Here is a 17,369-nt window from a genome sequence, read left to right as displayed (position 1 = left end):
TTCTATTAAAGGCAGATTTCTAAGTATTTGAAGTTTCTGATTCTGTCATTGACCAACTAGGGTAGATACTAACTCCTCTGTATATTCTCATTGGGTTCTATATTGAGAGGTAATTGGTTTACTAAAGTTTATTGAAGAATTGTAATCACTTAAGCTGTATACAGGGGGAGAATCTGGCATTTCTATCAAAGGTAAATTGAAATAGTCTCAGGCGCTCCATCAGGTACGTTTTTTTGGATAGTGATAGCGATTAATGATAGAATAAAACAACCTAATTTAAAAATTAAAGTTTCTAAATTCCACTGAATTAGCTAAACCTACCCGTTATTTTTGTTCGAATTTTTCCAATCCAGTGGCATGCATTATGAAAAATTAGGAAAATTAATATATTTAAGAAAGTGAATGAAAGCAGAAATGCCTTGAATGTATGTTAACTACATATTATGAAGTGACAATTATTTTCTTAACATGTTTCCTTCTGTGGAGGCCTAGTTATAAACTAGTTCCTCACTCTGAGATATGAGGTAGCATGTGAAATCTGCAAATTTGACCTAGCTTAAACCTAGGTCAAAGGTTGTAATCAGGTTTATAATTACAGCTTAGGATTTTTTTTTTTTCGTACCATTCTATGGTTGCTCCACAGAAGGAAACATCTGAATAAAACAAAAGTAGTCTCAGTTAGATTCCTTGTATTATGCTCTTTCCAGTTATCATATTTGCATTTCTATATATATATATAGAAATGCTACACGTACTATATATATCTATATACTATCTTCATCAGTGAGCAATAATTGTATATATATGTAATTTTTTTTCTCAAAAACGGCTCCATTTTTTGGGGGGAAAATTTGTATCCTGGGATGTTCTTGCATGAAAAACCGATCTAGATAGTTTAGAAGTCTGAGAAAATTCATTAAGAGCCTTAATTTTGGAAAAAAATATTTAGGTGAGTGATGTCATTTTTATTTACATCTTCACACTTATGTGGAAAAATTGAAGATTTTCATGTAAGGAGACGTTTTCATTAAATTGTTTAAAGAGCAAAAAACTGGTAATTGCAATAATATTTGCATATATTTGGACAAGGATTACAATAATTCAAAACCTTAAAAAAGAAAACCAAAAGTTTGAAGCTTAGTAGAAATTGTTGTAAGAAATCTGACTTGCTGTAATAATCAAATATCTTCGAATAGAATCCATTATGAAAAGATATTAAATTGCATAAAGAGTAAAAAACTGGTAACTGCAAAAATATTTGTATATATTTTAACAAGGGATTACAACAATTCAAAAACCTTAAAAAAGAAAACTAAAATTTGAAGCTTAGTTTAAATCATTGTTTAAAAAACATCATTACTGAATTTCTTTTCTTATAAGTAATCTATATATATATATAAAAATAAGTTGTTTGTGTACTGTCGACTGACGTCATGTTTGTCGAGTCGACTGACGTCATGTTTGTCGAGGCGACTGACGTCCTTATAAGGATTGAGCATTATACCGTCATGAAGTTGTTTGTCGACTGACGTCATGTTTGTCGACTGACGAAATTACAGACCGGGACACAAATGACGACTGGGACACAGGGAATATAAATGACGACCGGGACCCTCAAAGAGAAATTACAGGCTGGGACACCGGGACTCAAATAGCGACCGGGACACAGGGAATATAAATGACGACCGGGACACAGGGACACAACTACAACGGGAACGCTGGGGGGCACAGGGGGATATATAAATGACGACCGGGACACAGGGAATGTTCGATTAGCAATCACCATCAACAAAGCTCAAGGGCAATCATTAGAATAATGAGGTATAGATCTGAATACGGATTGTTTTTCCCATGGACAATTATATGTTGCATGTTCAAGAGTCGGTAAACCTGACAATCTATTTATATGCATAGACAATGGGACAGCGAAGAATGTTGTATATTCGCAATACATAAGTATATAAGGCTTTGTATATGACGTCATTATAAGATGACATTACAGACCGGGACACTGGGACACAAATGACGACCGGGACACCTGGACACAGGGAATATAAATGACGACCGGGACACAGGGACACAACTACAACGGGGACGCCGGGGGGCACAGGGGGGATATATAAATGACGACGGGGACACAGGGAATGTTCGATTACCGATCACCATCAACAAAGCTCAAGAGCAATCATTAGAACAATGAGGTATAGATCTGAATATGGATTGTTTTTCCCATGGACAATTATATGTTGCATGTTCAAGAGAACCTGACAATCTATTTATATGCACAGACAATGGGACAGCGAAGAATGTTGAATATTCGCAAGTTTTACGTAGTTAAACACACACACACATATATATATATATATATATATATATATATATATATATATATATATATATATATATATATATATATATATATATATATATATATATATATATATATATATATATATATATATATATATATATATATATATATTCACAGGTGGGACACAGGGACACAACTACAATGGCGCGTAACGACTTACGCGCGCGGGGGGGGCTTGGGGGGGCGAAGTGCCCACACCAACTAGTGTCTTTATAAGACTTGAAAAAAAGAGTTGAAAATTTTTCAAGTTCAGTTCACAATTGCCAAAGTTCTTATAAAAACTACAAAGATATTTACGGTACCTGAGTGATATTTTTAATGTTTTATTTCAAACTAGAGAAATACCTGAAAAATTTTGAAATTATTTTTTTTTTAGATAAAATCAACTCGCTATGTTAAATAAGCCTAGAGTTTTGAACGGAGCCAGTTATATAATGCCAGTAGGAAGGCTCAAAAAGCAAAACTTTGCAATAATTACAAATGATGATACTCGTATTTTGACAAGGGATGACAACAATTCAAAAACCATAAAAAAAAAACTAAAGTCTCAAGCTTAGTACATATCGTTGTTAGAAATCAGACTAGCTTCAATAATCAAACGTCTTTGAAAACAAAACAGTATGAAAATGCATTAAATTGCATAAAGAGGAAAAAACTGGGAATTGCAAAAACAATTTGTATATATTTTAACAAGGGATTGCAAAAATTTTAAGACCTTAATAAAGAAAAACACAAGTTTGAAGCTTATTAGATATCGTTGTTGGAAATTGGACTTGCTTTTGTAATTAAATGTCTTTGAAAAGACTGCAATATGAAAAGACAGTAAATGCCAGCGGTTAGAAGACAAGCGACCATGAGAATCCATGCTGTTGCGTGCCGGTCGCTGGGTCCCGGTCGCTGGTAATTGCAAATATATTTGTTTATATTTTAACAGGGGATCACAACAATTAAAAAACCTTATAAAAGAAAAAGAAAAGTTCGAAACTTAGTAGATATCATTGTTAGAAATCGGACTTGCTTTAATAATCAAAGATCTTTGAAAAGCCTTCTGCGTGAAAAGACAGCAAATTGATTGTATTAAACCAGCAGTTGTAGACAATATAAAGAGAGTTAGTTTGAATGAACACCTAAAGATATAATATTTTCTTTTAGTAACAAAAGAAAAAAAATAACAAGAAAATGCCGCATTCTATCAGTTTTGCCTGAACAGGACCAAGTTATTTTTGAGCAAAAATTCTGAAAACTATTGACAAGGTGTTTATATAGCCTCCCAGTCTCATGCACCATACTGGCGTGTGGTATACCTTTTAACCCTAAATATGCAGGCAGTCCAAAAAAAATAGGCCATTGTAAAAAATTGTGTATGAGTTGAATGCGTAGTTTTTTCCTCTCTAATTCTTTCATTTTCTGGTTCCTAAAGAATTAGGATATTCAGTGTTAAATTGTGATTGCTTTCTTACAGTATAAAAACTATACATCTGGAGGGTTGTTTGAGATACTGCTGAAGCAGCTGCAGTCAAATGATTGTCAAGATCTTTATGCAGAAGGACTCTCATTCAAAAATCAATACAGTGATTTTAATGATGAGTATAAAACAGAATTAAAGGAACGAGTTCGGAGTATTTTTTTAAGTAGCTTGTACAACTATTATGAGTATGCGTTTCCAAAAGATGAACTCAATCCCATTGATTGCAAAGGAAGAGGACCAGATTATGGTAATCCGTAAGTCCTTGTGAAATCATTTGATATCTGTAAAATTGTCTGTCTATTTAATTCCATTTTTGTTTTTTTACAGTTTTATTTTGAATTTCAAAATTCTTAGGCTAGACTCAGACATCTGTTATAAGCAAGTATAGGTTGAGGTATTGACCATAATTCAGCCATGCTCAAGTATGTTCTGTAAACTTGACTCGTAATTTGACTGTTTAGAATATTACGATCATGATAACTAAATTCAAGACTTCAAAATAATATCACTACCCTTCTATACACTTGTGCTGACATTCTAGAGACAGAAATTATCCGATACTTGGATGATTAACTCTAGCACATCAAACACAAATTAGTTTTCAACCTCATGGACTGAGGTACTTTGCTCTCATCTCAACTTCATCTGCAATAATGGAACTATAAAGAGAGCTGATGGGCATCGCCTCCTGAAAACTCATTTTTTGCTTGTTGTTGCTGGAAGTTCCTATTTCAACTGACTGTGGACTAGATGAAGATCATTCATCCTAAACTAAGGTCATTTTAAACTAGAGGGCGGAATCCATGTTATTTTTATCTTGGACCTAAGGAATAGATAAACTTCCATTTATAACTTTTCAAGATAACAAGTTTTCTTTGTCAGACACCTTGACCCACGACATTATCATGCTGCGTATCAATATATACATCATATTGTCATTCGACATTGCTAAAGCTTTCGACATGGTATGGCACGGTGGCCTTCTAAAGAAACTCCATGGGTTTGATGTTTGTGGATTTCTGTTAAAAGTAGTCAAGAGCTTTCTTTCTGATTGTTCACTGTGTGTTATCCTCGACGGGTTTATTGCCCGTAAATATCCAATGAAAGCAGGGGTTTCCCAGGGCAGTATCTTGGGACCCACGCTTTTCCCCATCTATATAAACACCATGGGAGCAACCTCGCAAACCCTCTGCGTCACTTTGTCAATGATACCACGACACACTCAGCCTTCCCAAAACACGGAGAACCAATGCAAGCGTCTGAGCATAAGTGGTCTGATGAATGCATGATCAACTTCAACGTACCGAAAACAAAGGAGCTGCTTATTACCTGATCAAAGGTACCACGACAACACCCCTGTATTATTTTCAAATTGAAACTTTAAAGAGTCGACGATTTTCGTCTACTTGGGATTCATTTCTCAACTGATATCGCTTTGAATAACCTCCTTGGTCGGGTGAGAACTTCCTGTGCAAGAAAGCTGGGAGTTAGTTTTCACTGCAAAAACCTTTTTCCGTCCAACTCGATTATCCCACTCTACAAGTTCTGGATCAGACCCACAGCTGAATATGGATGCTCTCTATATGCTGGTGCTCCAAAAACTCTGTTGGCATCACTCCAGGAGATCCAGATTGAGGCAAAAAGAGTATGTTGTGCATCTACACATGGCTCGCTCCAGCCTCTAAATGAAAGATTTGATGTAGCGTCGATGGCTGTTTTCTACAAGTACAAGAATTCCCCCCCTCCCTCAGACGAGCTCTCTTCCATTGTGCTCCCCTTTGTCCAGCCGTCAAAGCAGGCAATAAGGCACACATCTCGATCCAATTATCTAAAGGAGGATACGCAAAGAACTGAGTACCTGAGGAACAGCTTCATCTGGCGTTGTACATTTATCTGGAGCGATCTTCCAATGGATACAATTCCTGTAAATCCATATGTTGACTCCTTCAAAAGAAGGTTCAACAGAAATTTAAAACCTCGAGGTTTCGGAACGAGGCAAAAGGATAGTGGCATATCAGATACCTTTTACTACATGGTGCCATGAATATAGGAATAAAAAAGATCTCATGCATTGCATTTTTGTTTATTATGATGAAAGAACACTTAAATGTTGCAGTATTTTGTTCAATCATGTGATATGGATAATACTCTCAATCATCGAGTCTGTGGTTGTGACGCAGAGAAGACAAACAAATTTTTCGGTGTTGCATTCAATAATGGGCGCCCTGGTAATTTGGGACCGGGAAAAGGAAACCAAAGGAAAGAGAGCAGAATAGGGAAAAACTATGGAAAAAATGTGAGCTGCTCCATTGTTGGCTGCCTGCCAATAGCTTTTGAGCCTTAATAAGGAAAATATAAGTTCTAATATGTGGTTGAGTGACCCCTTTCAAGTTTTCCACACACATTTTTGTACATAATTTGGTTGGAGTAATAAAAAAAAAAATCAAATTCTTCATAGTAGTGGATGCTAAGTAAATAACGATCCTTAAACGAATAACAAAAGTAGGCTAACTATTGATAACATTCAGTCAAAGAATCAGCTTTTTATGGTGACGCTAAATATGTATTTTTTTTTATTATTATTAGTAATTAACGCAGTTATTAGAACACAAGAAAGTTCGTATAATTATAAAAAACACAAGGAAAACAACTTAATAAGGGTCAATTTCGGTAAAAATATACCGTCAACTTTTGCTCGCATTGCAATAGTACCCACGAGCTGATATTTGAAGCTACTATAATCAGAAATATTTCCCCTGAACGGAATGTTGGAAATTTCTGTGTTTCCCCCCTGAACGGATGCTGGAAATTTCTGTGTTTTCCCCCTGAACGAATGCGTTTTTTGTGTTTTATTGTCATTTTTTTTTCAAGAGTGATTGTATTTATCTGGTTGTCACTTTGAAAAAGGTTTAACTTTTTTCAGTTATGAAGCATAGAAGTGTCAAATAAATTGGTTTTTGGTATTCAAAATTAAATTTAAAATATTAAATTAAAAATTTTTATTTGATTTTCTTAATCTTAGTTTTAATGTTTTATTTTGAACAAACTAATTTGATAGTGCGTTACTTTTTTATAAACACTGAGTCAAAAGGCATTAAATATTTTGGTGTTTGATAACCAAGTACAAAACTGTCGATACTGTTAAAAAATATCCGTTCAACACTTCGGCATTGCTCAACAGAACTGAATGCTGGGAGTTTATATCTCAGTTTTTGTAAATAGGCTATTGTTTTTATTTTTTGTAATTACTTTTTTTTCATTTTTGTACACTTTTACTTTAATTGACATAGTTTTTCCATTGCATTTAGAAAAATATGTGTCTCTAATCTTCATTAAATAAGAAAAACAAATTTTTTCAACTGAAAGTAAGGAGCAACATTGAAACTTAAGATGGACTGAAATGATTACTTATTTATGCTAAAGTTTAAATTTTTTCCCAATTCTTTCAAACAACACCTACAACACAAGTGTTGTTTAATTAGAATAATATGTCACTTTTTTTCAAGTGCCGAAAAACTGTAGTTTGAAGAGCGAAATGTTGAAGAAGGGGGCAACCCCCCTCATATACGAAATAATCTCTGTTCGTTTACTTGTTTTTTCCTTTAATTTCTGATGATTTTTTAAATAACGCCAGGATACCTGGTTCTACCTCCACGGAAAAATCCTCCTCCCCACAGGAATATTTTCTCGACAATTCAATCCTAGCAAAATTTTACCCCAAACAATTACCCTTAACATCTCCACGTGTAAAATTGAATCGGTAAAGAGATAGCAAGACATCTGCAGAAATTTCGTATAGGGATTCTGGACAATTCACCCAGTGTAAAAATTTCCCCTGAAAGTTCACCCTCCGGAAACTTCCTTCTCCATTGGAAATTTTCCTCGTGCCAAATCCTCCCAACAGAAAAATCGTCCTCTTCTCCCCACCCGAAAAATGTATGCATGGCAAATTTTATAAATTAAACACCTTTCCCCAAAGCCTGTAGGGGGTCAATTTATCTCCAAAGACATAGTTATTGGGCCTTTTACTATGCTGAACAAAACAGCTATCTCAAAATTTTGATCGGACGATTTTGGGAAAAAGCGGCGGGGAAGGGGGCCTAGTTGCCCTTCAATTTTCTTGGTCACTTAGAAAGGACACTATAATTTTTCGTCTCCATTAGAATGAACCCTCTCCTGACGTTCTAGGCCCACTGGGTCGATACCACCAGCCCTGGGGAAAAAATAAATAAACAAGCATCTGTGATCTTTCTTCTGGCAAAAATTACAAAATTACAGTCTATCGTAGGGTTTTTTGATATACTGAATCTGATGGTATGATCTTCATTAAAATTCTTTGACTTCAAGGGGATCTTTCCCTCTTTTTTTGAAAATCAGGCAAATTTTCTCTGGCTCGTAGTTTTTATGGCACTTGGTATTCGGTAAATTCTGTCGGTCTGTCTGTCGTTCCGGGTTTGCTACTTTAGGCACCTCCAGGTAAGCTAGGACGATGAAATTTGGCAGGCATATCAGGGACCGGACCAGATTAAATTAGAAATAGTCGTTTTCCCGATTTGACCATCTTGGGGGGGGATAGTGGGGGCCGGTTAATTCGGAAAAAATAGAAAAAATGAAGTATTTTTAACTTACGAACGGTTGATCAGATCTTAATGAAATTTGATATTTGGAAGGATATCGTGTCTCAGAGCTATTATTTTAAATCCCGACCGGATCTGGTGACATTGGGGGGAGTTGGGAGAACATAAAATCTTGGAAAACACTTAGAGTGAAGGGATCGGGATGAAACTTGGTGGTAAAAATAAGCACAAGTCATAGATACATGATTGACCTAACTGTAAAGGATCCGCTCTCTTTGGGGTAGTTGGGGGGGTTAATTCTGAAAAATTAGAAAAAAGGAGTTATTTTTAACTTACGAACAGGTGATCGGATCTCAATGAAATTTGATATTTAGAAGGATCTTGTGTCTCAAAGCTCTCATTTTAAATACCGACCGGATCTGGTGACATTGGGGGGAGTTTGGGGGGAGCCTAAAATCATGGAAAACGCTTAGATTGGTGGGATCGGGATGAAAATTGGTGGTAAAAATATGCAGAAGTCTTAGATATGTGATTGACATAATTGGGACGGATCCGCTCTGTTGGGAGGTGGGGGTTGGGGTAATTCTGAAAAATTAGAAAAAAATGACGTATTTTTAACTTACGAAGGAGTGATTGGATCTTCATGAAACTTCATATTTAAAAGAACTTCGTAACTCAGATCTCTTATTTTAAATCTCAACTGGATCCAGCGTCATTGCGGGGGGGCAACTGCCCCCCAACTCCTCTTTAAGTAAAAATACTTAAAGAGGAGAGATCAGGATGAAACTGGATGGGAAGAATAAAAACCTGTCTAAGATACGTGACTGACATAACCAGACCGGATCTACTCTCTTTGGTGGAGTTTGGGGGGGGGGGGGGTAATTCGGAAAAATGAGGTATTTGTAACTTACGAACGGGTCCCCAGATCTTAATGTAATTTGATATTTAGAAGGATCTTGTGCTTTAAAGCTCTAATTTTAATTTCTGACCAGATCCTGTGACATTGGGGGGGGGGGGGAGTTGGAGGGGGAAACCGGAATTCTTGGAAAACGTGAAAATTGGGGTATTTTTATTTTTATCTTACGAATAAGTGATCGCATCTTAATAAAAATGATATATATAGAAGGATCTTATGTCTCAGATGCTCCATTTTCGACTTGAATTGGATCCAGGGACATAGGGGGTTGGAGGAGGGAAACAGAAATCTTGAAAAACGCTTAGAGTGGAGAGACACAAAGTTCTAGATACGTGATTGGCATAATTGGAACGGATCCGTTCTCTTTGGAGGAGCTGGGGGTGTTAATTTGGAAAAATTAAAAAAATTGAGGTATTTTTAACTTAAGAACGGGTGACCGGATCTTAATGAAATTTGATATTTAGAAGGAATTCACGTCTCAGAGCTCTTATTTCAAATCTCGACCAGATTTGTCGACATTGGGGGGAGTTGGAGAGGGAAATCTTGGAAAACGCTTGGAGTGGAGGAATCGGGATTAAGCTTGGTGGATAGAATAAGCAAATGTCCTTGATACGTGATTGACGTAACCGTACTGGATTCGCTCTATTTGGGGGAGTTGGGGGGAGGGGTTCAGTGATTTGGTGAGCTTGGTGCTTCTGGACGTGCTTGGACGATGAAAATTGGTAGGCGTGTCAGGGAGCTGTACAAATTGACTTGATAAAGTCGTTTTCCCAAATCGGACCATCTGGGGGTCTAAAGGGAGAGGAAAAATTAAGAAAAATGAGGTATTTATAACTTACGAGTGGGTGATTGGATCTTAATGAATTTTGATATTTAGAAGGACATCGTGACTCAGTGCTCTTATTTTAAATCCTGACCGGCATTAAGCCTCTGATTTTCCTTTTAAATCAATCTATTGATTTTCTAGAATTTTTTAGAGCTCATACCATATGAGCTCTTGGCTCTTAGCTCTTCTTGCCTCGTCACAAGTGCCCATGAGCTCTTAGCTCTTGTTTTTGGATTAAATAAAAAAAATAAGTTTTTTTAGCTGAAAGTAAGGAGCGGCATTAAAACTTAAAAGGAACAGAAATTACTTCGAATATGAAAGGAGCTGCTTCCTCATCAACGCCCCGCTCTTTACGCTAAAGTTTGACTCTTTCTCTCAACTCTGCTTTTTAAAACAGTAAAAAAGTTTAGCGTAAAGTGCGGGGCGTTGATGAGGAAGCAGCCCCTTTCATATTCGAAGTAATTTCTGTTCGTTTTAAGTTTTAATGTCGCTCCTTACTTTCAGCTAAAAAAAACTTGTTTTTTTTTTAAATTTAATTTCTGAACGTTTTTGAATCAATGCATGTTTTGGTTTTGGCTCTCCGCAAAGGAATAATTAATACGAAATTTGCATTTTTTTTTTTTTTTTTTTTTTTTTTTTTTGGCTAAATGGCTTTCTCTTAGTTTTGATCGAATGATTTTGAGAAAAAAGGGAACGGTGGAGGAAGCCTAGTTGCCCTGCGATTTTTTGGTTACTTAAAAAGGCAACTAGAACTTTTAATTTTTTACGAATGTTTTTATTAGTAAAAGATAAACGTAACTTATAAATTAGCTTACGTAACGAACTTTTTTAATCTCATGTTTTTATTACATATATGAGGGGTTCACCCCCTCGTCAGTACCTCGCTCTTTACACTAAAGTTTAAATTTTGTCCCAATTCGTTAAGAATGACCCGTGAATAACAAAAGCAGTAGAATAAATAGTTGAAATCATTAAAAATACTTTAGCGTAAAGAGCAAGGTATTAGGAGGAGGTGAACCCCTCATATGCGTAATAATTTCTGTTCGTTTTAAGTTTTAATGCTGCTCCTTACTTCCAGTTGAAAAAACTTTTCATATTTATTTTTTCATTGTTTTTTTTTTTAATAGCGCTAGAAAATCCTGCGCTCCCTTCATGGAAATTTTCTTTTCCCATGACAAATTCCTCGATGGAAAGTTCCCCCAACATATCCCCCTCTTGTCAACCCCTCCCCCCAACCAAAAAATCCCTCTGAAAACGTCGTTACACTTCCCAATAACCATTACTATATGTAAGCACTGGTCAAAGTTTGTAACTTGTAGCCCCTCCCACGGGGACTGTGGGGGAGTAACTCGTCCCCAAAGACATAGTTATAAGGTTTTTCGACTACGCTGAATAAAATGGCTATCTCAGAATTGTGATCCGTTGACTTTAGGAAAATAATTAGCGTGGGAGGGGGCCTTGGTGCCCTCCAATTTTTTTGGTCACTTAAAAAGGGCACTAGAACTTTTCATTTCCGTTAGAATGAGCCCTCTTGCAAGATTCTAGGACCACTGGGTCGATACGATCACCCCTGAGGGAAACAAACAAGCAAATAAACACGCATCCGTGATCTGCCTTCTGGCAAAAAATACAAAATTCCACATTTTTGTAGATAGGAGCTTGAAACTTCTACAATAGGGTTCTCTGATACGCTGAAGCTGATTTTGTGATTTTCGTTAAGATTCTATGACTTTTAGGGGGTGTTTCCCCCTATTTTCTAAAATAAGGCAAATTTTCTCAGGCTCGTAACTTGTGATGGGTAAGACTAAACTTGATGAAACTGAAATATTTAAAATCAGCATTAAAATGCGATTCTTTGATGTAGCTATTGCTATTAAAGTTCCATTTTTTAGAGTTTTGGTTACTATTGAGCCGGGTCGCTCCTTACTACAGTTCGTTACCACGAACTGTTTGATAAGACTAAACTTAATGAAGCTTTAATATTTGGAATCACCATAATATGCCAAATCGTTTGGTACATCTGTTAGTATCAGAATTCCGTTTTTAGAGTTTCGGCTACTAATGGGCCTTGTCTCTCCTTACTTACAGCTTGTTACCACGAATTTTTTGATTACCTATCAATATCCAAACAGAGATCATTGAAATATTGATCTTTTTTTCAGTGTTACCATAAGTATTGTATTCATAAAACTTTACAGCTCCATGAAATGAAATTAAGCAAATAGAAAAGGTTTTTGAACTAAAGTAAGGAGCAAGTTTACAACTTAATACAAATATAAATTATTCTGTTTATAAAGGGGACTGTCCCCTTCTCATCACCTTGCTCATTAAACAAAGGTTTTTTAGTGCTTTGAAAAATCTTTTTTTTTCAATTGTAAATTGTCTTATAATTCAAAAAAGCCAAACTTCACAGTAAAGAGTATGTAGCTAAGGAAGAGTCAGTCCCCTTCATATAAAGAACAGTCTGTTCAAATAGGTTTCAACCCTGTTCCTTGCTTTCAGTTGAAAAGCTCTTTTTTATTTAATTTCTGATTGTTTTCCAAATCACGCCCAGGCCTAACCAAGATACAATTTCAGGCACTGGTCCCTAAAATTTCTGATTAATTGTTTTAAAAATGGGTAAATCAGTAATTTTAATTGATTTATACCGTCCTACGTTTAAATTTGAAATTTCAATTTTGCTTAAAATTGGAATATACTTTAAAATATTGGCGATGAATAGTAATTTTGGTAAAAAGTCCTAGTTAATATTGCTACTAAATAATTTCGGTTGGATGGAAAAGAGTATTATTGTTTTTATGGATGGAAATTCTGTGAGACTTCTGATCTTCTACATAACTGAAGCCATCACAACCTCTACAATGAGATTTTTCTTATCTATGAATACATTACCTACATTTGTTTAAATACATTGAAGTACTTCATAAAAATTAAAAAACATAAATTTACCTTTTAAAATTGCTGAAAACTAAGTTTTCAGCAGTTATTGCCGCTCCAAAGAAATTTTCTGGCGAGGCTGATGATGAACTACCTTGCCCCCCCCCCTGTGCTTGTAGATATGGGAATGTAATATTTTAGCTGTATAGACAAACATTCTAATTAATTCCTTTGCACCCCTAAATCAATTAGCTTCTCAGAATTCTAAATTGATTGCAAAATCGTCCTCTTCGGGGTAAAGTCGTAGTTTGGTGCCCTAAAATGGCAGAAAATAAGACTTTCCTTTGATCCTATCTGTAGTCACTTAAAAAAAGCTTTAAATTTACTTGTGAAAGAGCTATTTCCCAATTATCTTGGACTCTCGGTTTGATACAATCACTCCTGGGAAAATACAAACCAATTAAACATGCACTGGCGATGTATCTTCTGAAAAAAAAAGGTAAATTCCACATTTCAGTTAAGGTCAAAACCCCAGAAAAATTTGTAATTAAAAAGTATTTTGCAAAAAAGTTTTTCCTAACATTGAATAATATAAAAACAAGCTTCTATGACAGAAACGCTTACCATAAGAATCTAGATTTGAAATTACACGAGATAAGCCTGAGGATAAAGAAAAATAAACTAGCTATTCTTGGCTATTAAAAACCAGCGGCATTTCAATGTTTTCCCCTGAGAATCGTTTTTGCCTTTTCGTGGTTAAACAAAAAAAGCAGGTTTGAATAAAAAAAAAGCAACTGAAAGTAAAGATCAAAAATTAAACGAACAGAAATTGTTATGATGGGGGGAGGACACCCCCTCCACAATACCTCGCTCTTCACGCTACCGTTGTTTAAAACGTTCAGAAAGTTATCTTATTGTAGTTCGACTAACCTTGTGTTTCACTTTTTGTTCGTAAAGGATTGGGATACAAAGTCATATTTTAGCGTAAAGAGCGAAGCATTTTGGAGGGGGCATCCCCACATCCCACCGCTGAAGATTCCCCCCTGAGAAAATATGCCTCCCCAAAAATGTCTGTTTACTTCCCAATAACAAATGCTTTGTGTAAGCAATAAGCAATACGGTTTTTTGAATTAAATGGAAAAAAACTAAGTTTTTTAACTGAAAGTAAGGAACGACGCTAAAACTTTGAACGAACAGAAATTATTCCATGTATGAAAGGTGATGTTCCCTTCTCAACACCTCGGTCTTTTTACAAAAGTTGTCACAAGTCTACTTTATAAAACAATAAAAACTTTACCGTAAAAAGTGAGACGTTGAGGAGGGGAAAATCCTTTTTCATATGCTTAATAATTTCTGTTCGTTTTAAGTTTTAATGTTGCTCCTTACTTCCAATTAAAAAACTTGTTGTTTTTTTTTTCATTTAATTTCTGGGCGTTTTTCAACTGAAGCCGGTTCGAATTTGGCTCATCGTTTGCATGAAAATAAAAACAAAATTTGCAAATTAATTTTGGAAGATTTATTCCTTATATGAAGGGTTGTCCCCTCCTTTTTACCTTACTCTTTACGCTAAAGCTGTTAGCACTTTTAGAAAAGCTTCCTATTCTGATTAAAAAGTCCCTGTGTTTCAGTAAACGCTCTTAAAAAATTGGGATAGACTTTCAAACATTAGCGTGAAGAGCAAGTTAAGGAGGGGGACACCCTTCATATATGGAGGGGGACACCCTCCCCCGTACTTACATCTCCTTCGGTGAAATTTCATCCAACGTAAAGTAAACCTTCCCCCCCCGTTAAATTCCCTCCAGACAGTTCCATCCTCGCTGAGAATCCCCCTCCCTGTAAAATTGCTTGCAGACGATTCAGCCTGAAAAATTCTCCTTAGGATTCTCTCATTTGAGTAAAACTTTAATCTATAATGGGTTTCTCGATCACTTCAGAGATGCCCCATTCCGTGGAAATTTTTTCCCAGAAATCAAAACACGTGGAAAATAGCCCCTGGATAATTCTGCCGGAACATCTCCAAATGAGAAATTGGCAGAAACCGTAATACCTCCGGGCCGGCAATGTTGTTTTCAATAGATTAGTATTTGTTATTAAAATATTTCTAAGCTACTACTACTAACGACTCACCGCAGTACCAAACCGCCTGAGGCGAACACAGCTACGCACACTTCTCCATCCCAATTGATTCTAAGTCTCCCTCTCTACACACTCCCAGGAAGCTCCCATTTCCTTTAAATCTTTGTTTATGACATCCTCCCACCCCAACTGCGGACGACCTGCTTTCTGTTTAGCTCTAGACGGTTCGCCGAAGTGGACAATCTTTGGCAATCTGCCATCCTTCATCCGCAGAACGTGCCCTAGCCATCTCTATCTTTCTTTCATTTTTGCCCGTTTTTTATAGAAAGCGGCGTTGGCCATACTTTTCGTACAGCCTACTGTTTGAAATACGATCAGTCAGCCGGATACCCTGTATCCGAATTGTTCCGGACTGTTCTACGGAACAATCCGTAGGCAATCTCTCTGGAAAACATCTAGCAAATTTTCATCCGCTTTTCGGAGCGCCCAAGCTTCCAAGCCATATTTGAGCACTGTCATCACTGTAGCTCCCAATATTCTAATCTTGGTTTACAGATTTATCTTCCTATTCTTACAGATTCTTTTTAGCTGTGAAAAAGCACCCTGAGCCATGGCTATTCTACTTTTAACATCTTCATTGATCCTACCGTCTTTACTAATAATGCTACCAAGGTAAGTAAAGCTGTCCATCTGATCAATCTTTTCGTTACCCAACGTAACCTTTTCATCTTCACTTATTCCTAGCCTTAGTGACTTAGTCTTCTTAAAATTTATTTCAAACCCATTCTAGCACCTGAACTCGCAAAACTTCTAAAAGCTCATTCATTTTGCTCTCATTTTGATTTAGGATACTTAAATCATCAGCATAATAAAGGTCCAGGAGATTTTTCCCCCTCATTTGAAAACATGGTCTCCCATTGCCTTTCCTGTGTTTCTTAAGGCACATCCATCAAAATGATCCATATAAAGGGGGATACCATACAAGCATAAAACCTTTACTAAAGCTCTTCTATCCACTGAATCGAACGCTTGTTCATAATTAAGTCCATCCAAATGATCCATCTATATATATAAAAATAACTTGTTTGTCTGTGTGTCTGTCTACTGACGTCATGTTTGTGTGTCGACTGACGTCATGTTGGTCGACTGACGTCATTATAAGAATTGAGCATTATTCTGTCATGTAGTTGTTTGTCGACTGACGTCATGTTTGTCGACTGATGAAATTACAGACCGGGACACTGAGACACAAATGACGACCGGGATACCGGGAATATAAATGACAACCAGGACACTCAAAGAGAAATTAAAGACTGGGACACCGGGACACAATTAACGACCGGGACACAGGGACACAACTACAACTGGGACGCCGGGGGGCACAGGGGGGATATATAAATGATGACCGGGGGACACAACTACAATGGCGCGTAATTAATATGGCGCAAAAAAAGTTAAAAAATGAAAAAACCTAAAAAGAAAAAATCTTTAAAAAAGGAAAAAATAAAAAAGGCAAAAAATTAAAAAGAAAAAATGCTAAAAAGACTAAAAAAAGCTGCAAAACTAAAAAAAAGAAAAACTACAAAAGAAACTATATCTGTATATATAAAAATAAGTTGTATGTATGCAAGTTTGCTTGTTTGTGGGTTTGCATATGGCGTCATTATAAGTATATAAGGGTTTGTATATGACGTCATTATAAGATGACATTACAGACCGGGACACAAATGACGACCGGGACACAGGGAATATAAATGACGACCGGGACACAGGGATACAACTACAACGGGGACGCCGGGGGGCACAGGGGGATATATAAAGGATGACGGGGACACAGGGAATGTTTGATTAGCAATCACCATCAACAAATCTCAAGGGCAATCATTAGAATAATGAGGTATTAGATCTGAATATGGATTGGTTTTCCCATGGACAATTGTACGTTGTATGTTCAAGAGTCGGTAAACCTGACAATCTATTTATGTGCACAGACAATGGGACAGCGAAGAATGTTGTATATTCGTAAGTTTTACGTAGTTAAAAACATATATATATATCTATCTATATTCACAGGTGGGACACAGGGACACAACTACAATGGCGCGTAACGACTTACGCGCGCGGGGGGGCTTGGGGGGCGCGAATCGCCCCCACCAACTAGTTGTTGGGGTGGCGCGAAGCGCCACCCCAACAGCTAGTAATCTATAAAACTGTCCATCCATAATCTATAAAACTGGGGGACAAAGGTGTTTGACAAC

General features: G+C 36.5%; 1 protein-coding gene across 4 annotated transcripts in view; it reads left to right on the top strand.

Annotated features, from left to right (window-relative positions):
- The window catches only part of LOC136034773 (ER degradation-enhancing alpha-mannosidase-like protein 1), a 200,626-nt gene that overhangs the window by 21,289 nt on the left and 161,968 nt on the right, over nucleotides 1-17,369 (top strand). For all 4 annotated transcript variants that reach the window (XM_065716183.1, XM_065716185.1, XM_065716184.1 and 1 more), the window contains exon 2: nucleotides 3,834-4,093. In XM_065716183.1, the coding sequence (XP_065572255.1) occupies nucleotides 3,834-4,093 (260 nt within the window). The remainder of the gene's footprint in view (nucleotides 1-3,833; nucleotides 4,094-17,369) is intronic.

This window comes from Artemia franciscana, chromosome 13 (genome assembly GCF_032884065.1).
Source record: "Artemia franciscana chromosome 13, ASM3288406v1, whole genome shotgun sequence".
Classification (NCBI taxonomy): Eukaryota; Metazoa; Arthropoda; class Branchiopoda; order Anostraca; family Artemiidae; genus Artemia; species Artemia franciscana.
The sequence above is the reverse complement of the archived record's forward strand: the minus strand, read 5'-3'. Positions and strand labels throughout refer to the sequence as shown.